Source organism: Balaenoptera borealis (assembly GCF_965194805.1).
Source record: "Balaenoptera borealis genome assembly, chromosome: 12".
NCBI classification, from domain to species: domain Eukaryota; kingdom Metazoa; phylum Chordata; class Mammalia; order Artiodactyla; family Balaenopteridae; genus Balaenoptera; species Balaenoptera borealis.
In genome coordinates this window covers 86,582,063-86,606,958 of record NC_138869.1, presented here as the reverse complement: position 1 = coordinate 86,606,958, position 24,896 = coordinate 86,582,063, and the positions used below count along the sequence as shown (strand labels likewise).

At 47.5% G+C, this 24,896-nt stretch overlaps 1 protein-coding gene, 1 long non-coding RNA gene and 1 pseudogene across 4 annotated transcripts in view; 2 read left to right on the top strand and 1 right to left on the bottom strand.

The window, feature by feature from the left end:
• The window catches only part of LOC309607948, a 208,849-nt gene that overhangs the window by 137,790 nt on the left and 46,163 nt on the right, over positions 1 to 24,896 (top strand). The gene's annotated exons all lie outside the window — the stretch shown is intronic.
• Positions 742 to 3,063, bottom strand: LOC309607367 (cysteine and glycine-rich protein 1-like; annotated as a pseudogene). The gene is made up of 2 exons: positions 2,882 to 3,063; positions 742 to 2,049 (listed from the first exon to the last, which is right to left on the bottom strand). The product of its transcript is annotated as a cysteine and glycine-rich protein 1-like (transcript).
• Positions 15,810 to 19,244, top strand: LOC309607865 (BOLA class I histocompatibility antigen, alpha chain BL3-7-like). 2 transcript variants are annotated; one of them, XM_082346977.1, is made up of 8 exons: positions 15,810 to 15,898; positions 16,148 to 16,489; positions 16,691 to 16,966; positions 17,587 to 17,862; positions 17,982 to 18,092; positions 18,525 to 18,557; positions 18,698 to 18,745; positions 18,909 to 19,244. In XM_082346977.1, exons 1-8 carry the CDS (start codon positions 15,826 to 15,828, stop codon positions 18,911 to 18,913), a joined length of 1,164 nt encoding a protein of 387 aa, XP_082203103.1. In that variant the 5' UTR covers positions 15,810 to 15,825; the 3' UTR covers positions 18,914 to 19,244. The 2 variants fall into 2 exon arrangements, with proteins under 2 accessions (XP_082203103.1, XP_082203104.1); XM_082346978.1 differs by lacking the exon at positions 18,909 to 19,244 and having other exon boundaries at positions 15,811 to 15,898; positions 16,220 to 16,489; positions 18,698 to 18,834.

Below are 24,896 nucleotides of genomic sequence, written 5' to 3'. Positions count from 1 at the left end.
CAGACCAGCATAATAAATATAATAATAATGAAAAGTTTGAAATACTGTGAGAATTACCAAACTCTGATAGAGTGTATTGTCAGGCCACTCAGGATGGCTGTTCTCTTGTTCTCTTGTACATCCCCTGTCTGACCTGGGCCTGCTTCACCTATACCCTACTCACATGACTGACCTTCCTCCATACTTGCCCTTGGCCCTAGCTAGTGATTGTTCTTATCAGGGAGGATGTGAGGGGTGTGCCCCACTACTGGTTTCCCTGGTCACTAATGAGCCCAGCTGATGTCAATTCCCCTATAACTGGTAATATCCCCCCTGACCCCCGCACACGGTGGGGTGTCGCTCCAGGATCTTGCTTCAGATGTGTAAGCTTCCCCATCTATTGCACCACTGACGTCTCTGCTGCTGACTGCGAGCCTTTCTTCTGTCTTGAAGCTGGGCAAGCACAGGCCTTGTAGGCCTGCGGGGTGCAGCCCAACACTCAGAGACATGAAGTGAGCAAATGCTGTTGGAAAAGTGGCGCTGATGACTTGCTCACTGCACGGTTGGCGCAAACCTTCAACTAGTAAAAAATGCAGTATCTTCAAAATGCAATAAGACGCGGTACACCTGCACAGGTCGACACCAATTACTTGGTTGAACCTTTGTCTAAAACTCTAGGAAGGGAGGGGTGAAATCAAACAGTGTCTATTTCAGCTCCTTGGGGGAAGGTGTGAGATTACAGTGGGTAAAACTATTGTTACCTTCTCTTTTCTGGAGCTCTCCCATCTCTCCCAGGCTGGCCATTCTGTGTAGCAGGAGACAGATGATCGCAGGCAAAACCCAGGCTTTTTCTCCCACCCTCCCGTCCTTCTTTCTTTACTATTAATATTGCCATCATCAGATTCCAATATTCCCATATTTGGATTTCCCCTGCAACCCCATTCACTCAACTCTGTCTCTACCGCGGGCACCGTCAGACCCCACAGGTTAGTGCTCAGTCCTGCACGCCTGCCCCCTCCTTGAGATGCCAATCTCGAGTCCAGGTTGTCACCTGTGTTTCTGACCGACTGGCTACAGATTGGATGTCCTAATGATCCCCCACTCGGGTTTGATTAATTTGCTTGAGCGGCTCACGGAACTCAGAGAAACACTTTCCTTACTAGACTATGGATGTAACTCTGGAAGAGCCAGACGGAGGAGACACAAAGGGCAAGCGTGTGGGAAGGGCGTGGAGCTCCCTCGTCCTCTCAGGTTGGGACACTCTCCCCAGCTCTCCGTGTATTCGCCAGCGCGGAGGTTCTCTGAACCTCATCATTTGGGGCTGTTATGGAGGCTTCATTACACAGGCGCGATTGATTACATCGTGGGCCATTGCAGTTGTGAAACCTCCAGCCCCTCTCGGCTCCCAGGACATGGGGGATGCGGTGGTACCAGAAATTCCAGCTCCCTGTTAACATGATTGCTTCTCCTGGTAACCAGCCCCCATCCTTAGGTTCAGTCCAAAAGCCAATCGCTAACATAACGAAACACACCTCTGTGGCTCTCACCACTTAGGAAATTCGAAGGATTTTAAGAGTTCTGTGCCAGAAATATAAAATTAGGAAAATGAATGAATGTGTTTTCTTTTGTTTTCTTCCAAGTGTACGGGTTTATTGAGGGCATGGGGGTCTACAGGACAGCCCCAGGTGCCTGTGGAGAAGGCCTGCCATCGGCTTAGAGGGCCGCGGCCCCGCGGGCAGCCGGGGATGGGGTCTCCAAAACCTGGGTTTACTTGAAAGTGTGACTCTCCGCTCCGCCGCGCCCAAAGCCTTGGGGTCCGAACACGGCCCCGTAGCAGGGGTGGTTGCAACAGCGCTTGCCTCCATGCTCAGTGTGTCCCCTCCCCCCGAGGTCAGCGTCTTTCCACATTTCTCGCACTTCAGGCAAGGCCGATGCCAGTCCTTCCCCCGGGAGGTCACCCGCTCAGCAAAGTACACCTCCTTGTCGCACTTGGGGCACTTGGGCACGGTGGCGCCGGCTCCGGGGCGGGTGGCTGGGCGGGAGCACACCCGAGCGCGGGACTCGGAAAATGAATACGTTTCAATTCAATTTATCATAGCATCAGGATAAAATATTTAGGTATCAATTTAAAGAAAGTGCGCCACATAAGTACACTGAAATTATATAGTTTTGCTTAGAGTTTCAATCTCTTTGGTAAAGTATTCCTTCTGTCCATTCATAGTATTCCTGAGCTCGTTATACTGCCTTTCTGAATTTTCTTGTAGCTTGTTGCGTCTCCTCATGAGCTGTTTTGAATTCCCTATCAGTATGCCACAGTATTCCATGACCTTAAGTTTGGTTTCTGGAGAACTGTCCTTTACTTTTTGTGATGCAGTGTTACTGTAGTTCTTCGTGTGCTTGCTGGGCTGTTCCTCTGCCAGCGCTGGTGAAGTGGGGAGCACTTTTCTGCTTGATTCTCACCATTCAACAAATTAGAGAGCAGAGGCTTTTCTCTTCTCTTCCAGGAGGTGGCGCTAGAGCACAGGTTTGGGGTTCTCCTACCTGTGTTACCTGCTTGGCAGAGTTGGCACTTTCCACCCCCCATCAGGGGTGTGGTCCCGTGCCCTCTTATTGCTTCTTGTGCCTCCAGGGTTTTTGGTGCCTTGTTGCTGCCTGTGCCACTGGCATCGCTGCCTGGTGACCTGGGATAGTGGGTTCTTCCCTCGTGTCCGGGATCCCCTGAACCACGGGGGAAGGGGGGGTGTGGGTAGCTGGGCTGGTGCAGGCACCTCTGCCATGTCCTGTGCTGTAAGGTTCTGCGGCTCTGCTGCTGTGAGTGGGTGGTTGGAGGGGCCAAAGTCATGGGCGTCTCAGGGGCTGGTGGCTGGGGTCCCAGGACCCACTTCTGCTGCTGCCTAGCTACCTGGGGCCCTGGGCACTGCTGCGGCTGGAAGGCTGGATTCCTGTGTCGTGTTGCGGCTGCTGCTGGGCGTTCCGGGGCTTCCAGCTCAGTGGCCGCAGGTGGAGAACAGGATCGCAGGCTCCGCCTCTGCTCTTCCCTCGGTTCAGCCTCGTCTCTGTGTCCCAGTCCACCCACCTTTCCATGCACACTGTGTGGGATTCTCCGGAGTCCTGGTGTGTTGGGCAGAGTCACCTGTGGTGTGTCATGGATGCTTAATGGTTGTGGATGGAAGGGGGGAGACAAAGGCAGCTTTTCCCTCCTCCGTGTGGCTGATGTGGCTGATGTGTCTCCTCCAGGTCCCAGTTTTATGTCCAGAATCAGCTGATTCTGTTCAGCTGGAGGCCTGGCTCAGCTGCAGCCTGTGGGGCCCTGGGGAGCCTCCCTGACCCCTGACCCCAAAGTCCTGGGTCAACATCAGGGCCAGAAATTAGATCTGAGCCCAGGACCACAGGGCCTTTAATTTCAGGTTTGGAAGTGGCTGGAGAGAGGCCTGAGGGATCCAGACAGCAGGTCCCTGTCTATTATTAGATCCACGAAGGGGAAGAAGAGGCAGGACACTGGGGTGTCCTGGGCTCTCAGGACTGGGGAGGAGGGGAGAGGACCCTTGAGGCTTCAAACAGTGGTGGATTTGATGCCTGGACAGGAGGGGCCATGCTTGGTGTCCTTGGGTACGGTGTTGGGACGCCTGGGTCCTGGAGGTCTGGGGAGGGGGGAGGTCGTTTTCGTGTCTCAGGGAAATGTTAGGGGGACCCCCGGGCCCAGACTCATGGCTGATCTCCTTGTCGCCACTGTGTTCTCCAGGCTCCAGTCCACGTCCTGTCCTCGGCTCTCCAGGAACCACCTCCATGGCCACCAGCTGGGCAGGTCTTTTCCAAAGGTCTTTAGCCAGTCTTTTTGGCACAGTGGTCCCCGCTGTCTTAGCTCACAGGGAGACGATGTCCAAGTAGCCCCGGGCTGTGAGCTGGGACGGACTCTCCCTTCCTTGAGTCTCCCTGCTGCCCCCCAGCAACATGTGTGTGTGGGGTGGAGTGAGGACTGGGGGTGAAGTTATTTCTCTGGAAGAGAGGAATTCCTTTAACCACCTCCCCTCTCTCCTTTTCTCTTTTCTCTTTCTTCCAGGTGTATTTGAGTTATACCATACCTGTAAGGACAGGAAAATACCTAAAAGTTAAGTATAATTTACCAGCAAAATATAGAGCTGACACCTGTGTAATTATCATCCAGGTGAAAAACAGAGCCTCTACCAGCGCCCAGGCCAGAAGCCCCTGGGCCTCTTCCCACACAGACCCCACTCTCCCTGCACATGTGTCCACTAAGTGACCCGCTCTGCCCCTCTCCTCTATTGTTCCTTCCCCTCCACTCCTGTTGGCCTCCATCCCTTAATGTCACTGTTTCCTTCCTCTCCTCACTTCTCCAGGAGCCTCCCCATCTTCATAGGCAGATACCTTAGGGGATCTCCTCGCATTCCCCCTCCCCCTCCTCCCCCTCTTCTACCCCATTCTAGGGATGGAGGTTCCAGAGTTGATTCCCTGGAGGAAGAGTCTATAACCCTGTCAGCAGCTGGAAGAAGTGACATGGACTTGGGGTTCAAGGTCCCACCCCTGGAGACTGAGGACACCCAGTATGTTTGTGGGGTCCACCCTGGACCTGGGAACCAGCTATTAATGGCCTTGAAATCTGATCCTCCCTGAGGCCAAAGTCCTTGTTGGTTTGATGGGGAGAAAAAGGTCCGCGTCAGCATGTATTCTGGGTAACAATTCAGACTTTGAACTTGACACTGGATGAACTCCAACTTCTGTGCGCAGCACTAACCCACTGCTAGGAGCCCAAGGAAACCCTGGGCAGGTCTTTTGTAAGGGGGTCAAAGGGGAGCTCAGGTCTCCTGTCATCAGCAACTGTGGCCACACGGGGGCGCCACCACTCCGCCCTCTCCTATTCAGCGCAGGGAAGGGAGAGGATGGGCTGTGGTCTGAGTCAGACAGAGATGGCTGCCCTGGAGGCTGGTCAGCAATGGGGCATGAAGATGCTGTCTGAGCAGCTCTGGGGTCGAGCTCGGTGATGGGGCGGGGATTAGAGGGGAGGAGAGCCCTGGAGCCCTGCCTTGTGTCTGAGGTTTCCATCTTTTCTCTCCACAACCCGTCTCTCCAGCTCATTGATGAAAACACTCTGGAAAATTCAAAGTCGATAACTATTTCACTCCCTGTTCGTTTCTGGCAGATATTAATTTTTTTTTCATTTTAGTGTAGTTTGAGATTCACAAAAAAAGTAGCAAAGTTAGTAGAGAGTTCCTGTAAATCCCACGCTCAGTCTCTCTGTGATAATATCTTATATCACCATCATACATTTGTCACAGCTACTGAAGCAATATTGATACATTATTACTAAACTCCAGAATTTATTTGGACTTCATTAGTTTTTCCTTTTCCTGATCTACGCTCCTATCAAAGACACATTGTGTTAAGTCCCAATCATATCTCCTTCAGGCTCCTGTGGCTGTGACAGTCTCTCAGAGGCCCCTTGTGTTTGATGACCTTGATGTTTTTGAGTACTGCTCAGGGATATTGTAGAATGTCCCTCTATTCAAGTTGGTTGACTGGGGCAAAGTATTGTGGGGAAGAAGACCACAGAGATGAAGTGACATTTTCCACACAACAAGGGTGTATACTCTCCACTTGATTATCAGTAATAAGTTCACCTTATCACCCGGCTAAGGTACATTTCCCAGGTTTCTCCTTGTGAACTTTTATTCTTACTTCCCTACTTTCCATACTGTAGTCTTTAGCAGGAAGTCACTATGTGCAGCCCACACTTGAGGGGCGCTCTGCTGTAAACATTGATGTGCAGGGGTTTGTGCATATATAAGTTTTCAGATGAGCTGCATGAGGACTGGAGTGCTCGATAGACTGGATGGAAGGTCGATGTGTAGCTTTATAAGAAACTGCTGACCATCATTTCTAGTGGCTGTGCTCCTTCGTATTCCTGCCCCAGTGAGTGAGGGCTTCTGTCGCTCCACATCCGGGACAGCACTTGGTATCACCAGTTCTTGGATTCTAGCTATTCTAATAGGTGTGATGATACATCATTTTTTTTTTCTTTTAAGGAAAGAACTTAGTACTTTTCTTTTTTTTTTTAATTTATTTATTTATTCTTGGCTGTGTTGGGTCTTCGTTTCTGTGTGAGGGCTTTCTCTAGTTGTGGCAAGCGGGGGCCACTCTTCATCGCGGTGCGCGGGCCTCTCACTATCGCGGCCTCTCTTGTTGCGGAGCACAGGCTCCAGACGCGCAGGCTCAGTAATCGTGGCTCACGGGCCCAGTTGCTCTGCGGCATGTGGAATCTTCCTAGGCCAGGGCTCGAACCCGTGTCCCCTGCATTAGCAAGCAGATTCTCAACCACTGCGCCACCAGGGAAGCCCCATCATTTTTTTATATTTACATTTCCTAATAATATATGATGTTGAGCATCTTTTCATATGCAGTTCCACTGATAGATCTTCTTGAAGAGGTGTCTGTCCAGACTTTCCTTCATTTTTAAATTGTTTTCATATTATTGAGTTTAAGCGTTCTATGTATATTCTAAAACAAGCCCTTCATCAGATATGTGAATTTGCAAATAATTTCTCCCAGTCTGTGGCCTGAGCTCTTCTACTGACATAACAGTATTCATTAATGCATAGATATATTTGGGGAGAAGAAAAATGAGAAATGGCCAACTGCAATGGTTTCCAAGTAGAGGACTTGGGCAAATGGGGGACGAGAGGGAGAACATGAATTATTTATTTTGTATACCCTTGAGTACCTTTTCAATTCCCTTCCGTGTAGGTAAATATGCTTTCAAAAATTACATTAAAATCCCTTGCACTTGTAAAACACCTGACAGATCCTCTTCAGATCATGCATTAGGACACACATTCTCTACTTTGGCACCCAAAGTCTTTTAACTGAGCTATTCTGCCACAGAAATTCCATTACTGGAAAAGATGGGCTGGATTGTAGGGAGAATTCTGCTCACTGAAAATAGCTGAAAATGCCATGTAAAATATAAAAACCATCTTAAAAGCATCAAAGAGGTGACAAGGTCCTAATAAGTGACCACACTGAAAAAAGCAGGGAAAAATCCTGCTTGGCCTCCAAAGAAAACACGGTCCTGAGAAAAGGAGAAAAGGCTGTGTGAGTTCACTGCCCAGAGCTCAGGCACGGAGCCCAGCACGTCCAGCTCTGTGCCCACAGCTCTTCACTTTTTCTGCCCACTTGCCTTCCTTTGAAAAATTTAAACAAAGCTTTTAAATTCTTATTATGATGTATATGTGTAACGTGTAATATAGGATATAATGTATGTTCACTGTAAAACAAGTAATAAACTGTTGAAAGTGATAAATGACAAAGTGAAAAGAATGTAATCCTCACATTTGGAGATATTTTGTTGCATTTTTCTTTAGTTTCTTATACATACTCCTGTTGTTGGCCAAGAGCTGGAAATTTCTCTAAGCTGATCAGCCCAGACCTCAGTGGCCCCCACCCTGCACTCTCCAGATGCCATTTCCCAGTCAGCTCACTCTCACACCCCTGAGAGGGCTATTTCTCATTTCCTCCTTTCCCCTCAGACCCCTCCACTCACCCCACACTCCCTGTTCTTAATGATGAGCTTTTTTTTTCACTCAGAAAAAAAAAAGGACTCAGGAGAGAATTACATCCTCCTCCTCCCCTATTCCCACATCTGCACCTGTATCCTCACCTTCCCACCAGTGATGATGGATGGTCCCCTCCTGTCTAAGGCTGCCCCTCAGCGTGGGTACAGGATCCAACTCCATCCTCCCCTGTGTCATCAGTTTCCCACTCTCTACTGCTCCTTCATCCCTGCCTACAAACATGCTGCAGTTCTTCCCATTAAAATTAATCAAACAAAACTAAATAAATCAAAACAAAATTCTCCCATAAACATCCACCACTCTGTGTACAGTTTCCTTCCAACTACTGCTCCATTTCTATGACTCTTCTTAACAGAACAATTCCTAAGGCCAAAGACAATTCTCTCATCTACTAGGTTGTCTTTTTATTTTTAGCTAATTGATATATGCACATAGTTTTAAAAAGTAAAATACTTCTACAAGACTTGATATCTAGACTGATGTCCCCAATCTTCCATGTCCCCCGTCTCCTGAATCTGAGAGAAGCTGTTTTAGTTCTTAAGCTGATTCTCTAATTGTTTCTTCTATGTCTCTAAAAAGCATGCCTTTAATACTCCTTTGTCTTTCAGTTTTATGTATCGTCTTTAGTTAATTGGTTTTTCTTTCACACACCCCTGTCTTCCCAAAATAGTTATAATTTATAATCATAAATCTATCAGTTTTGTAATTTTGATTAGCTTGGTGTGCAATATTTGCATTATTATGATGATGGAAATGCTAGTCACAAGTGAGCATTTAGTAGACTATGATTACTTTTCTTGAATGGATATTTAAGATTTTGCTGGAATAAATAATATCTTACTTTTGTTGTACTCATTTTTTTTTTTTAGTTTATTTGCCTGCTTTGGGTCTTCATTGCTGCATGCGGGCTTCCTCTATTGCAGCGAGTGGGGCTACTCTTTGTTGCGGTGTGGGCTTCTCTTGTTGTGGAGCATGGGCTCTAGGTGCGTGGGCTTCAGTAGTTGCAGCAGGCGGGCTCAGTAGTTGTGGCTCACGGGCTCTAGAGCGTAGGCTCAGTAGTTCTGGCGCACGGGCTTAGTTGCCAACCACAGCACGTGGGATCTTCCCAGGCCAGGGCTCGAACCCTTGTTCCCTGCACTGGCAGGCGGATTCTTAACAACTTCGCCACCAGGGAAGCCCCATATTGTACTCAGTTTAAATCATTCTAAAACTCTGTGCAGAATGTAAGTCTTTCTGAATACATTCAAGCACATCGGATAGTCCACCAACTTCACCTCTTTGCACACACTCTCCCACAGCCCTCAGAGCTGCCACACGGAGACTGGTTCCCTGCACACCTGGGGCAGGGCTGACGTCCCGGATCTCCTTCGCCTCATTCTGCGCAGCCCTCTGCCTCTATCTCCTACTGTATAATTTTACAAGGCTTCCCTGTTGCCTGGATCCCATGTTTCCCTGTTGTTGGTTTTCTCCATCATTTCCCCCGCACTTTGTCTAACAGTATCCTGAAGAAGGGAACATGGAAAGGAAAACATTGTAACTCTGAAATGTCTTAGGCTACCCTAGGACTTCCTCTCATCTTGACTCAACATAGAACTCTGTGTTGGCAATACTGATTTTTTTCCTTAGAATTCAGAAGGCATTGCTTCACTGTCTTCTAGCCTCCAGGCCCATGTTTTTTGCCTCTTGAAGTTTTCAAGGTCTCTTCTTTTCCATCCTTTCTGCAATTTCACTGTGATGTTTTTTAGTGTCGGTCTGTTTTCATCTACTGCAGTAAGAGTTTGCTTAGGTCACTCCAGATGTAAATTTTTGTCTGTAAACTCTGAGACGTTTTCTGGAAAATTTTTTTTTATTATTTCCTACTCTCCCTTATTTTTGAAACTTGTATTGCTTACTCGCTGGAATCTCTTGATTGACAGAGGAATATTCTTATAGGTCTTCTCTCCTCCTTGCCATTACTTTTCTATTCCTATTACTTACTGTGAGTATGACTGTAATTTTTCAATTCATCTACTGAATTATACACTTCTATGACATTATTTTTAATTTCAAAGAGCCCTTTTTGGTTCTATGATTTTATATAATTGTATAGAATTCTGTTTTTGTTTTATATACCATATATCTTTTACATCTTTCAAATATTATTGATAATAGTGGCAGGGGAGCTGTCAGGTCTCTTGGTTATCTACTTTCATGATATCATGAACTTCTTCCTCACAGCACTTAGCTCAGTAGTGATTTACATTTATCCTTGTCATTTCTGTCCATCTCCCTCACCACAGTGCCTGTCGCACATCACCAAGGTCCTAACTGTTGTTCTTCATTTTTTTCTCCAGTGTCTCCAGATCCTGTTTCAAGGTGGCCTTGAAATATACACTCCTTAACCTCTCTGAGTCTCCCCTTCTGTGTCTCCTCTCTCTGAGTCTCTCTCTCTGTGTCTGTACAAAGGGATCACATGTCGGGTGCCTCATGGGTTTGCTTTTTTTTTAATTAATTAATTTATTTCTTTATTGGCTGTGCCAGGTCTTCATTGCGGCATGCGGGATCTAGTTCCCTGAATGGGGATCGAACCTGGGCCCCCTGCATTGGGAGCTCGGAGTCTTAGCCTCTGGACCACCAGGGAAGTCCCCTCGTGGGTTTGCTTTGAGGAATAAATTTGACCCACTATGTAAATCACATGGCATTATTGCTTTAATTCTTATTAAGTGTTCCCCTATTCATAGTTACCATCATTACAATGACTATAGCATTTAGATTGTTTCCATTCTTTGCTTTTATAAACCACAATTCAAGAAACATCCTTGAATATATATTTTTGAGAACATGTGTGATTATCTTCGCAGGATAAATTTCTGAAAGAGAAATTTCTATGTCAAAATGTAAACATATTGAAGGCAACCCTCCTACACTGTTGGTGGGAATGTAAATCGGTACATCCACTAGGGAGAACAGTATGGAGGTTCATTAAAAAAGTAAACATAGAAGTACCATGTGACCCAGCAATCCCAATCCTGGGCCTAGATCTGGAGAAAACCATAGTGTTTGTTTTTTTTTTTTTTTTATAAACATACCCCTTTTAAATTATTTATTGATTGATTGATTTTTTTTTTTTTTTTTTTTTTTTTTTTTGGCTGTGTTGGGTCTTCGTTTCTGTGCAAGGGCTTTCTCTAGTTGCGGCAAGCGGGGGCCACTCTTCATCGCGGTGCACGGGCCTCTCACTATCGCAGTCTCTCCTGTTGCGGAGCACAGGCTCCAGACGCTCAGGCTCAGTAGTTGTGTCTCATGGGCCCAGTTGCTCCGCGGCATGTGTGATCTTCCCAGACCAGGGCTCGAACCCATGTCCCCTGCATTGGCAGGCAGATTCTCAACCACTGCGCCACCAGGGAAGCCCAAAAACCGTAGTTTTAAAAGACAAGTGCACCCCAACGATCATGGCAGCACTATGTACAATAGCCAAGACATGGAAGCAACCTAAGTGTATAAGGACAGATGAATGCATAATGAAGATAGGATACATATACACAGGGAATATTACTCAGCCATAAAAAGGATGAAATAATGCCATTTCCAGCCACAAGGAAGGAAGTGAAACAGGAAAAGACAAGTATCCTATGATATCACTTACAGGTGGAATCTAAAAATGGATACAAATGAACTTCTTTACAAAAGAGAAACAGCCTCACAGACTTAGAAAAGAAACTTATGGTTACCAAAAGGGAAAGGTGGTGGGCAGGGAAAAATGAGCAGGTTGAGATGAACATATACACACTACTATTTATAAAATAATCAACAAGGACCCACTGTATAGCACAAGGAACCCTACTCCACACTCTATAATAACCTATATGGGAAGAGAACCCAAAAAAGGACATATATACGTCTATGCATAAGTGAGTCAAGTTGCTGTACACCTAAAAAAACAAAACACCCTGCAACACTGTAAATTACCTATACACCAATACAAAATTTAAAAACTTTTTTAATGTAAATATACTGAAATTGGGACGTTTTGCATAGTGACCTTTAAAATTTTTGTACCAGTTTTCAATCCCATCAATCTTTTTTTTTAATAAATTTATTGATTTATTATTATTTTTTTATTTTTTGGTTGCGTTGGGTCTTCGCTGCTGCGCACAGACTTTCTCTAGTTTCGGCGAGCGGGGGCTATTCTTTGTTGCGGTGTGCGGGCTTCTCGTTGCAGTGGCTTCTCTTGTTGCAGAGCATGGGCTGTAGGTGCGCGGGCTTCAGTAGTTGTGGCTTGCGGGCTCTAGAGGACAGGCTCAGTAGTTGTGGCACACGGGCTTAGCTGCTCCGCGGCATGTGGGATCTTCCTGGACCAGGGCTCAAACCCGTGTCCCCTGCATTGGCAGGCGGATTCTTAACCACTGCTGCCACCAGGGAAGCCCCCCCATCAATCTTTATGACAGTATATTCTCCCTAAATTCCTGTCAATACTCTCCTCATACTGTTATCTTTGCCAAGATGATAGATTTTAATTTATTCCCATTTCTTATTCCACATTTGCATTTTTCTTTATATTTATTTGTTATATATTTGTTTGACATTTGCATTTCTTATTTTCCAAATTGTTTTCTAATACACTTTAATTATGTTTTGTTTGGGATTTAGTTACTTTAAAACACTGAATTCAGGAAGGACAAAGCAGCCTCCAACATCAGAAACTGGTCTGACATTTACCTTAGGCCTCAGCGTTGTCAGAAGCTGGGCTGGTGCACACCACGCAGCTGTGTTCTTCTCCTGTTGGACATACGTCACCTCACAGAACATCAACATCAGACAAGGACACCTGAGACCATGATACAGTGAGACAAAACAAGACCACAACATCATTTTGTCCAAGCACAGACCAAACAAGGCAGCACTGTGCACCTCACAATGTATCAAACCTCTCCCTGTGCTGATACCAGCAACCACGGCTTCTTTCCGATTACAGCTGCATCCTCACTCTAGTCTTCCCTCCTTACAGGGAAGATGCACTGAGATGCCCAGTCATAGAATTGCCCCCACTTCCTGACAACACCCAATCTAGAGTGAGCCCCTCCTCCATACACCCTCCTCAAAATCACCCAACCAGAGCCCACATCCTGTATATGTTCTATCTAACACCTCACACTAAGACACCATGGTCCCCGATGGTGTGTCATCTCCCTCCTCGCTGCATCCAGTAATAAATCCAACTTGTTTGGCCACAGATTTTCTCCTGGTGGTCTTTGGCTGAAAAACATTGCTACCTGTTTGTCAATTTTTTTGTCTTTGAGTTTGATAGGGGCATATGTTAGTATCTTTGTGAATGTCTGGTTGACATAGAGAAAATTTATGATTTTTTAGTGGTTTTTCATCTTTGGGCCATACAACTCTTCATTCCCCAAGTGTAAAAAATTCATGTATTTTTTTGTCTAGGAAAGAGGGGTCCAAGCGTGAAGGGAAACAGAATTGATTGAATTTGGGGGAACGAATAGCAGGAGCAGTCAGTAAAGAATTCTAAGGTGGTAGATTCTAAGGTTTACATCTCCTGCTTTATAATTTTACAAGTATGTACAGCTCCTACAAGGTATTTGATATATGTTGTGTTGAGTAAATACTTTCTCTTGGGCTAAGTGAAGACTTCAGTGTCTGCTTATGTTTACCAGGTTAATGAAAAGAACAACAAGAGCTCAAGGTAATAAAGACAAGAATTAGCTCCAGTGATGGGCAGTTTTGAACACATATGACCTTAAGGTGATAAACCATGGTGTCCTTAATGTCTGAACACTCTAGCTGTTAAAATACATGTTAATGAAACTTTCTGCGCATGCTGCATTTTAAGGATCTATCTAAGACCCACATAGACAAATCCATGGTTTCCATATGAAGGTTATTTTAATATGCATCAACCTATGAGTCACACAGTATCTTTTTGGGGGAAGAGACTGGAAATTAAGAACATTATGGTTATGCAATGCCCAATAGGCTAGCTACTAGCCACATATGGCTATTTAAACTAAATAACATTAAGGTGCTCAGCACAATAGCCACTTTTGAGGTGCTAAATAGTGACCTGTAGCTAGTGGCTACCTGATTTTGACAGTACAGATATAGAACAATTCCTTCACCACAGAACATTCTATTGGACAGGACTGCTCTTCATGCTTTCTGGGCCTCAAGTCAGATATACTGGACCCATGAAAGGGCCAATATTATTTCTCTTAGAGACGATGTCAGATTTCTGTCTGGGATATGAATACATACTTAGCTGGTGTGTAACAAAACCAAACTAGGTTATGAGTGGGTGTGGTGCCTTCAGGCACAAACTGTTTCCAGGTCCAAAGGGGAAACACCTGTTGCCCTACCTCCCTTCCCAGACTGAGGACACTCTCTGGCATCACTTTCTAGGGGGTGAGTTCTCTCCTAGAGGAGCCCAGGGGCAGGGCCCTCAGCTAAGTGTGGGGAGGCAGGGAGTCCAGCTCAGGGAGAGGGATTCTCCAAAACGAAGAGGAGGCAAAGGCAAGGGTCCCGTTAGGAGATTTTCCCAGGTTTATTCGAACAGCAGTTCTCAGAGTGTGATCTGTGGAACGCTTGAAGTCACTGAGACCCTTTCATGAGATCCACGAGGTGGAACCTACTTTCATAGCATTACTAAGATATTATTTGACTTTCCACTATGTTGACATTTCCTTTGAGGTATAACTTAGCAGTGATGGAGACTACTGTAGCAAACGGCAATATAATTATTTTCACCACAAATTACTTGCAGAAAAAAAAAAGCAGGTTTGCTTTAAAACATTCTGGTTGATGCATTACAAATTTTTATCTTTCCTTAATAAGCCATAATGCAAAAGAAAATGAAAAAGAATGTATATACACATGTATAACTGAATCACTTTGCTGTACAGCAGAAATTAACACAACATTGTAGATCAACTATACCTCATAAAAAAAACTTAAAAAAATAAGTAAAAATTCTTTTGTTTCCTAAATCATCCTTAAATCCACTTTTTTTTTGGCCACGCCCCACAGCATGTGGGATCTTAGTTCCCTGAACAGGGATTGAACCCTTGAACCCAGGCCATGGCAGTGACAGCTCTGAGTCCTAACCACTGGACTGCCAGGGAACTCCCTTAAGTCCACATTTTAAAACTATCTTCTAAGATGACATGGGAAGTACCCATCAAGCCCTTCTGCTACATTCCAAAGTACTATGTCCCAAGGAAAACCATTTGTGTGACCTGAACTACCCTCTTCTTCATGGAATACAATGTTTGCTTGAAAGAATGAATGACACTGGAAGATCTATATAACTTAGTGAAACAACGTATTACTTTTTTTAAAATCTTACGTTAGTACAAGAGACATTCAAGGTGCAAAATAGGGTTATGGATTTTAACGTAACAGAATAGGAAATAGTTAATAATATTGTTTCAATATTTTATATTGAAAATAACCTTTGAGAAACTACCACTTGTGTAGTTTTAGTTTTGTATCAAAGACTAACATCCATGACTGTCTGAAAAGGTTATTAAAAATACTACTCCTACATATGTGTGCGCCTTTTTATTTTCATAGACTTCAATCAAAACAACGGATTCGATGCAGAAGCAAACATGAACATCCAGGGGTCTTCTAATGAGACAGACAAGAAAGAGAGAGACTTGCAACAATATAAAAACCTGAAAAGCTCCACTTTTCCCACTACCGTGTTTATTTTGGGAAGTAGTTATTTTTCATATTAAATCATGGGTTATTAATACTATTCTAAATAAATTAATTTAAAAATTTTTAACTCTATTATTTCTACTTTGGAAAGTATCGATAGAAGTATCCACATAAACAAAATTATCTTTGGGGTCGTCACTAGTTTGTAAGACTGTATAAATATTCTGACCACAATGTTGTGAAAATCGCTGACTACACAGTCCCCGGCCCAGGACTCAGGGAGACAGTGTGACAAAGAGCTCTCTGAGCAGAAGGAGCAGGGCCAGGCACAGTCCCAGGTCCCGGGAGGGCCAGGTTCTCAGGCTCTCAGGGTGTCAGGCGGTCTCTGGGACGGGGACGCTCCGTGGTGGGGATTCCCCGTCCCCCCGAGTTTCACTTTCTCTCTCACAACCTGTGTCGGGCCCTCCTGCCTGGACACTCGTGACGCGGCCCCACTTCTCACTCCCATTGCGTGTCCGGTTTCTGGAGAAGCCAATCAGCGTCCCCGCAGCTCCCGGTTATAAAGTCTCCACCGAACCGCCGGGACTCAGCGTCTCCTCAGATCCCGAGAATGCTGGTCATGGCGCCGCGAACCCTCCTCCTGCTGCTCTCAGGCGCCCTGGCCCTGACCGAGACCTGGGCGGGTGAGTGCGGGGTCGGGAGGGAACGGCCTCTGCGGGGAGGAGCGAGGGGACCCCGGGGGTCGGGGGGGCAGGACTCCCAGGGAAGGAGCCGCGCCGCCGCCCCCGGCCCAGACCCGCCCCCTCACCCCGGTCCCCGCCTGTCCCTCCCTGGCTTCCCGCCCCCTCTTCTCTCCCCCCGAGGTGCCGGCCATTCTCCGACCTCCACACCTTTTCCGTCTCACGAGCCCCTCTCCCCCTCCCCACTCCCGGCCCCGTCACCTCGGACCCGGGACCCGCGCCGGGAGGAGGGTCGGACCGGGTGTCACCCCTCCCCGCCCCCAGGCTCCCACTCCCTGAGGTATTTCTACACCGGGGTGTCCCGGCCCGGCCGCGGGGAGCCCTGCTTCATCGCCGTCGGCTACGTGGATGACACGCAGTTCGTGAGGTTCGACAACGACGCCCCGAATCCGAGGACGGAGCCGCGGGCGCCGTGGGTGGAGCAGGAGGGGCCGGAGTATTGGGATCGGAACACGCGGAACTTCAAGGACGCCGCACAGACTTTCCGAGCGAACCTGCACACCGCGCTCGGCTACTACAACCAGAGCGAGGCCGGTGAGCGACGCGGGCCCGGGTCCGGGTCACGACCCCCATCCCCAGGGACGGGCCGGCGTCGCCCCGAGTCTCCGGGTCCGAGGGTCACCCCAACATTGCGGGACCCGCCCGGCCCCCCGACTTGGGAGGAAACGGCGGGACTTTACCCGGTTTCATTTTCAGTTTGGGTTTAATCGCTGCGGTTGGTCGGGGCGGGGTCAGGGTCTCACACCGTCCAGTGGATGTACGGCTGCGACGTGGGGCCGGACGGTCGCCTCCGCCGCGGGTACAGTCAGCACGCCTACGACGGCGCCGATTACATCGCCCTGAACGAGGACCTGCGCTCCTGGACCGCGGCCGACGCGGCGGCTCAGCTCACCAAGCGCAAGTGGGAGGCGGCCGGTGCTGCGGAGCAAGAAAGGAACTACCTGGAGGGCAGGTGTGTGGAGGGGCTCCTCAGATACCTGGAGACCGGGAAGGACACGCTGCAGCGCGCAGGTACGAGGGGCCGCGGGGCCTCCCTGGTCTCCCCTCGGGCTGGAGCTGGCTTCCCACAAGGGGAGGAAATGGGGTCCCTGTGGGAACAGCGCCCAACTTCTTGTCGGGAGAGGGAGGAATCCGCCCAGGTTTTCATATTCTGTACAAGACAATGATTCACCGGTGGCCTCACTTCTCTGAAAGACAGTTAAGGAATCCAGTCTCCTTGGGGAGGAAGCAGGAAACCATCCCTGAAATAACTGACCAGCGGCGCCCTTTGACCCCGACCTCCATCTTGTGAACCATGACTTTCTCTCTCAAGGCCCGTTCTCAGCCTGAGAACATCTTAGGAGGCCTGACTCCAGCTTTTCTGAATCATACAGCCTCCACCAAAGTCAGGACCATTGCTCTGTATTCTCCCCTTTACATGGAGCCTCCTACCTTGGCTTTCATCCTTATTCTAGAACTTTCCAAGGACTGGGAGATTTTCCCAGACCCCGGAGTCCAGGCTGGTGTCTGGTGTTTTTCCTGCTTCTTTTCAAACCTGTTGTGCTGTCCATTCTCAGGATGGTCACATGATGCTGCTTCAGTGGCCCATGAAGGTAACCCAAAGTGTGAATTTTCTGATTCTTCCTCTTCAGACCCTCCAAAGACACATGTGACCCATCACCCCATCTCTGACCGTGCGGTCACCCTGAGGTGCTGGGCCCTGGGCTTCTACCCTGAGGAGATCTCACTGACCTGGCAGCGTGATGGGGAGGATCAGACCCAGGACATGGAGCTTGTGGAGACCAGGCCTTCAGGGGACAGAACCTTCCAGAAGTGGGCGGCCCTGGTGGTGCCTTCTGGAGAGGAGCAGAGATACACGTGCCATGTGCAGCACGAGGGGCTTCAGGAGCCCCTCACCCTGAGATGGGGTAAGGAGGGACATGGTGGGGTGTAGCTTCTTCTCAGATAAAGCAGGAGCCCTTCTGGACACGTTCAGCAAGGTCGGGATTCAAGCCTGAGGTCAGGGCCCCTTCCCTTTCCTCCACAGAACCTCCTCAGCCCACCGTCCCCATCATGGGCCTCATCGTTGGCCTGGTTCTCTTGGTGGTCACTGGAGCCGTGGTGGCTGGAGCTGTGATCTGGAGGAAGAAGCACTCAGGTAGGGAAGGGAGGGAGGGATCTGAGTTTTCTTGTCTCACTGGGGAGTTTCAAGCCCAGGTAGAAGTTTGCCTGCATTTTTATTGGGCAGTACCACTCAGAAACATTGCTTGCCAGTCTGGAGACTGGCACTTACCCTTTTGTAAAGCACATGTGGAAATGAAAGATTTTTTCACCTTCATAATTCCAGTTGGGGACCAGATTACCAGCACTTGAAGGTCAGAGAGGGAAGGTCCCTGCTGAGGACAGACCCCCAGGAGAGCAGAAGTTGATCCAGTCCCCCCACATCTCCTTTCTTCGTGTTCCTGATCCTATCATGGGTTTTGGTCAACGGTTCTGGAAAGTTCTCTGTGGTCCAGGACTAGGGGGTTCCTCTAGGGTCTCATGACTCTGTCTTCTCCCTGGCCTCTCACGTGATGTTTTCTTCTTACAGGTGAAAAAGGAAGGAGCTACGCTCAGGCTGCAAGTGAGTGTGGAGGGGGTGTGACTCCTGAGACCCTTGTGAGGGCGCAGACAGGAGGCCATGGGGGGCTCACCCTCCTAAAGTTCCTTCTCTAGTTTCTCTCCTGTGGGTCCTGAGCACGTTCTGGTTTTGTTCTTCCCCAGGCAGTGACAGTGCCCAGGGCTCTGATGTGTCTCTCACGGATCCTAAAGGTGAGACCCTGGAGGGCCTAGATTGGGAGAGGTGTTGGGACCGAGGGGATGGCCCGGGTGGTGGGGATCTTTGAGTGGGACATCTGAGCATGTGGGGGGCTGTTGGGAAGGTCGGCACTTACATGACTGACCTGAATTTGTTCATGACTATTTTCTTTCACAGTGTGAGACAGCAGCCTCGTGGGGACTGAGTGATCCACGGTCCCACTTTGTGGCTTAAGATCCTGTGACTCCTCTTTTCTGCAGCTGCATCTGAATGTGTCTGTGTTCCTCGTAGCATAATGTGAGGAGTTGGGGAGACTGGCCCACCCGTGCCCACCACGACCTCTCCCCACACTGACCTGTGTTCTCTTCCCACCCTGACCTGTGTTCTCTTCCCTGATCCACTTGCCTGTTCCAGCAGAGGCAGGGCTGGGCCACCTCCATCCCTGTCTTAACTTCGTGTTGCACTGAGTAATAATGTCCTACTTGCCTGTTGGAAATAAAATCTATATATGAATTTTGTTTTTTCTAATTCTTGCCATGAGGGGTTGATGGGATAATAAAGGAAAGGATTCCTAAAGTTTGAGAGAGAAAATAAATGGAAGCACTGAGAACCTTCCAGATTCTGTGTGTTTGCTGTGCTGAGCCTGTCGCAGGTGGGACAGGAGGAGGCTGTGAGGAGCTGAGCGTGGACGCGGCCTGTGCCCACTCCGTGCTCACTGCATCATGGGCTTTGATGTGGTCACTGCTTTGCCAGGTCATCTTCTCTGTTCCTTTGTCCTCGTCACTTCAGTAGAACCTTGTCCCACCAGGACCTGTGATCTCAGAGGCTCAGAAATCACCTGGGCCTTGTGCTGTCTCCAGGACTGTGGGCAGCAAGGGCTTCCTGTAACCAGGTAGCCTTGGCTCAGGCTTTGGTCCCATCCTCGGACCCTGTCTTTATCGTGTGTGTTTATATTTTGCTTATTTAGTTGTTGTTGTTGGATTAATGACTTGTTTTTCATGTGCAGAGTTCTGTTCTCATTCTTCTCTGGGTGTCTCCATCTCTGACAGCAGCAGGAGTCATTTTGCCTGTCATTGTCCCCACAAGTCCAAGGGGGCCCTGCACACAGGATTCTCAGTAGTATCAAGAGAGCAATTTTCAGCCTCAACCAGCTCTTGCCCTCCTTCTAGAGATGTTTGCTGGATTCTTCTTTCCAACTTTTCCCCATCTTTTTAAAGGAACCAGATTCTGGAATTAGCAAAGAGAAGGGACCCACTAGTCTCTCATCTTGACTTAATTCTTGCTGGATTTCTCTCTTCTCTGCAGCCTGGCCCCTCTTCTGCCCTTAGGTAGATCTTCTAAGCCTAGTGCTGACTCCAATCCAAACTGGTGGATTTAGAAAGCAGAGCCTAACAGAGTCAGGGTACGTTGGAATATAGGACACACAAGTGCAGGATATTCTTTTCTGAAGCGAGAAGGAGCATGGTGTGTGGTGTGCAGACTGATTGGTGAGGGAGGGAGGGGAGATCAGCCCTTGTGAGAAAAGTACAGGCGGCATTGATGTCATTGCAAATGGATGTTGTGCTGTAGCTGCCACAAGACAGCATGTGGCCTGAGGTCACGTTAATAAAGACACTGTCTCTAGAATAGGGAGGTGCTCTACACTGATGATTCATTCAATTGATATTTTTGTGTGCCAGATACATGACACACTATTTTTGCATCTAGAAAACCTCAGGGAACTAACAACAGACAAAACTTGTCAGCCATGTGGAGTATATGTTCTAGGGGAAAGGGCAGAGTGTGCACTCTGAGACTAGTAAGTGAGGGAAGTGTTTACATTAAAAGTTGGTAAGTGCTTTGAGGAAGGTGACCCAGCGTGTAAGTGTGTGGGGACAGGGAAGGTGGCTGTTTTACTAGGGCGGTCAGTGTGGGCCTCATTGAGAAGGTGACCTTTGAGTAAAGATGCGAAGGACATGAAGGAATGTCCCCGAGGATGTCTGGGGCAAGTTCTCTCCAGGCAGGGGAGCCTCCAGTGCCAGTGTACTAGGGCAGGAGAGTGTCTGTGTGCTCAAGGAAGAGTGAGGAGGCCATTGTAGCTGGAGGAGAGAGGAACTGAGATGAGATGCAGTGTCCGGACAGATCATATAGACCTAGACAATATTAGAAGGGTTTTGATTTTGTCTGAGTAAGATGTGGAGTTTACAAGATGGTTTGAACAGAAGATTGACCTGGTGTGACTACTCTCTAGAAACATCTGGCTGCTGGGCAGAATCAGGAGGTGAAGGGCAAGAGATTCCATAGAGGAAACTGTAGGAAATGGTGCAGTGTCCAGGCTGGAGATGCTGGTGCTTGTCTGGGGTGTGAGCAGGGAAAGTAATAGTAACTGATTGGATTCTGGATATATTCTGAAAATGACGTTTTACAGCAATTCCTAATGGATTAAATTTGGGTTATAAGAAAGCAGAATGAAGGGAGACCCTAAATTTTGAGATTTGCAAGTAGACATGTGGGGCACCTTCCGCAGAAGTGGGGAGACTCTGGAAGCAGCACATTTGAGGAGGCGGCAGCATTGGCATTCGATTTAGGAAAGTAAGTGCAAACTGAGTCTGGGGTTCAGGTGAGATGACTTGGCTGGAGAAATAGTTGGAGGAGGTGACACCCTATAAATGAGGTTTAAAGCTTTGAGAACAGATGAGGTCACCAGGGGAGAATTGGCTACAGAAGAGGAAGGACAAGGACTGAACCCTGGACCCCCCAGCGCTATGCGATCTGATCAGACCACACACCCGAGCAGACCGCACGGTTCTGAACACCGAGTCTAGACGGCACAGAGACCAGGGGGTCCCGATCTTCCTTGTGCATCACCTGCACACCTCAGGTGGAAGGGAGCGTGAGAATCTGCATTTTAAACAAGTTTGGTGCTGAGGTTGCTGGTCTTCAGATCACACAGTTAGTAGCAACAATGTAGACCAGGATTCCCACGTGGTTGTGCATCAGCCTCACCTGTAGGGCTTGTTCATAAGGGATTCCTGGACTCCATGCCCACATTCTGAGATGCTGGGTCGGGGAAGAGGCCTGAGTACTTTGCAACAATCCCTACAAGCAGTCCTGAGGCTCAGGCAGATTGGAATCCACAGAGGTCAGTGATCAGAGAGTAATCAGGGTGGGGAGGGGTTTTAAATCGGCACTGAAATGTTTTTCCCTGGGAAGAAAAAGTCAGGACATTTTCTGGGAGATACATGTTTTCTCTACCATGCAGTATAGCCAGGTGGAAAATTTAAGAAGCAGTTATCCACTCAGCATAAAGAAAAGCTCTTGAGTTGCTAAGAGGGTAGACCTAAATTTTCTCCACACACACGAAAAAGGTGATTATGTGGCATGATACAGTTGTAAGCTAATGCTACGGTGGTAATTATTTTGCAATATTAAGTGTATCAAGTCAACAAGTTGTACACCATAAACTTACTCAATATTGTAGATCAATCATATCTCAGTAAAGCAGCGGGGAAGAGTCTCTGAATCCCTGCTCTCTCAGAGTTTCGCTACATGGTATTCTCATGCAATTCTTTATGGGGAAAAAAGGGTTTCAAATTGTTCTAAATGGAACGAGAGAGAGAGAGAGAGAGAAAGAGAGATTGATTGTAGTTTTGTTTTATTTCAGGAAAAAGCCACAGAACAGCCCTGAGAGTACACAGCCAGGAACAGAATCCACAATCCCATCCAGGTCGGGTCCCACAGAGGAACCCCTGCGCCTGCAGGTGGGCACAGATGCCACTGTTCACGGCACTGTCAGCCCTGATGCTGGACAATGCACCCTGCGGCTAGGCCTGCTGTCTCTGCTGCTCCTGACAACTGGACGACACTACTGCCACCTCTGCCACATGTGCCAAAGCATTCAGCACAATTCCAGCCTCCCTGTGTCACCATGTCCTGAGTCAGAGTCCAGCATGGGGTCACCTGCCTGGTGGGGCCTCAGGCTGTTTCAACCTGCCAGAATGTTTGGAAGCAGGTTTTTCTCTCAAGGAGGGAGGTGGCCTCTACCTCCTACCAAGATCTTCAAGTTTGAAATTCCCCTAACTTGGGAAGAGGGTACAGATTCTAGGGGTGGAGGTTGAAGGTGAGGAAGGGAAAAAGAATGACAAATTTCAATTTTTGCAGCCGTGACCTAGACGAGAACTTGACCTGGTACATTGTAAGCAGTCAGGTTGGATGGATGAATAAGTAATAAATGACATCTTTCAACTTCTTCTGTGATGTTCTGTTATGGGGTCCAGCTTCTGTGTACTCCAGTTTATACTCAGATAAGCAGAGTGCATTTTTCAATAATGAAATGATTACTCAGAATGTCCTCTCCCTACCTTTGTCTCTTTCTAAGCTTAAAAAAACAAGATCTGTAAGTCTTCATGGGATCCATACATAAACACTGACATTTTATACTAAGTTTCCTATTTCTTTGTACATGCACATCTTTCTGGGGAAAGTATCCATATCACTTATCAGTTTACATGTGATCCCCACCAAAAAGTATCAATACTAGTTTAGACAGCAAGTTACTCAATCTCTGGTCCATGAGGAACTAATGATCCAACTGTCTTAGCAGATCCAATGACAGGATATAAATGCTCATCTTTTTCTTGGCAATTACCAGTCTGGGTCAAGATAAAGGTAGAAGTTTACTTGCTTACACTCACTTTCAATGTCTGTATGTTTCTTATTGTGAGCTCAGAGCAAACATTTCACAAACCAGCACTGGCTCACAGAAGAGATAAAGTATCATTGGTTTAGGTGGACTTGTATTCTAGCACCTACCATGGTGCCAGATAAATAGCAGGAGTGAAAAAACAGGTCATGGAGACTCCATTCCCAGTAACGTGATAGAACTTGTTTTAAGGCTGCCTCTTCCAGTGAAAACAAATAAAAATAATATATAAAGTATAAGAAGCTTCCATAAGTACAGTATCAAGAGAATAATTGTTTAGGCCAAAATATAAATGGGGGTAATGACCCAGAGGGAAAAATTGTTTTTATCCTTAGGGCATTAGCCAAATCTGGAAACATCTTACCTTTGGTTTTCTCAAGCTTATGAGCTGTAATTGGAAATGTCACCCAGAGAACTCATATTGTTTTTTTTTAATCCTGTGAAGTAAAAGCTTTTAGTAAGAAAGGCTTCGTGGAAGCCCCTGAAAAAGCCGCCCAAGCTCAGCCACGACAGAACATTAAAAACAATATTGTGTCTTGGGATAATGAAAGAAGTTAACGTCATCCTCAAAGACTTAAAGGTTGCAGGGGTGGTGGTCACATCACATACCAGTTAACTCACCACTGTGGTTCTTGCAGAAACTGGAAGGATCGTTGTCAATGATAGTGAGACAACGCTAACTCTCAGCGCTGCTACCCTTCTTTTCATTTCCTACCTTTATGTTTCTACCTACAAAGTTCTCTCTTTTAAAAATCCCAAATTACCTGGAAGATCGGGCCAGTTTTTCAGGAATATAATTTTGATCTGGATTCCTGTGAAGTGAGCCCCAAAACCTTTGACTTGAACTCTATTTATTCTGGTCTCTGCATTGCTAGCCTCAGCCGTGTGACAGGCCATGTAGTCAGATGGTCCCAAAGTCACCCTGTGGTTGGCAGACTCTAAGTTGGTCCCCGATGCTCCCTCCTCTGGTATCTATGCCCCTGTCTAATACCTTTGGAACATAAGCTGGACCTAGTGACTCACTGGTAACAAATAGAATAGGGGAAGTGATGAATGTATATTTGGGGATCACCAGGGGAAAAGATATGAGGGACCCGGGGTCAGCTGTCTCAGGGCTGGCTGTCCAGGCCTGGCTGGGGAAGCAGAGATTCCCGATGGAACCCAATGACAATTGATGCTGCATTCTTTCCCTACCTGAGGAGTTTCTCCTCCAAATCTCAGCCTCCACAGTCACTGCCATCAGACAGGAGGAGGAGGAGGAAGAGACCACCAGCAGTGATTCTCATCCTGGCTGGAATGTCAAGAGAACTGTCTGTGAAAAGGACAAGAAGGGAAGTGAAGAAACGAAGGCTCCCAAATCTAACACCTGGTGACCCAAATGCTCCCCTATCAGACCCCATGGCTAGAGAGATGAGGAGAGTAACAGTCTCCAGTCTCCCTGTGCTGTGCCCCAAACCCTGGCCCAGCTCTCCCTTTCTCCATTT

Excerpts from the sequence above, each read along its gene's own strand:
- LOC309607865 (XM_082346977.1), top strand. The coding sequence starts at position 15,826 with ATGCTGGTCATGGCGCCGCGAACCCTCCTCCTGCTGCTCTCAGGCGCC. Across the intron at positions 16,490-16,690 it reads CTACAACCAGAGCGAGGCCG|GGTCTCACACCGTCCAGTGG; the intron begins GTGAGCGACGCG and ends GGGCGGGGTCAG. Across the intron at positions 16,967-17,586 it reads GGACACGCTGCAGCGCGCAG|ACCCTCCAAAGACACATGTG; the intron begins GTACGAGGGGCC and ends CTTCCTCTTCAG.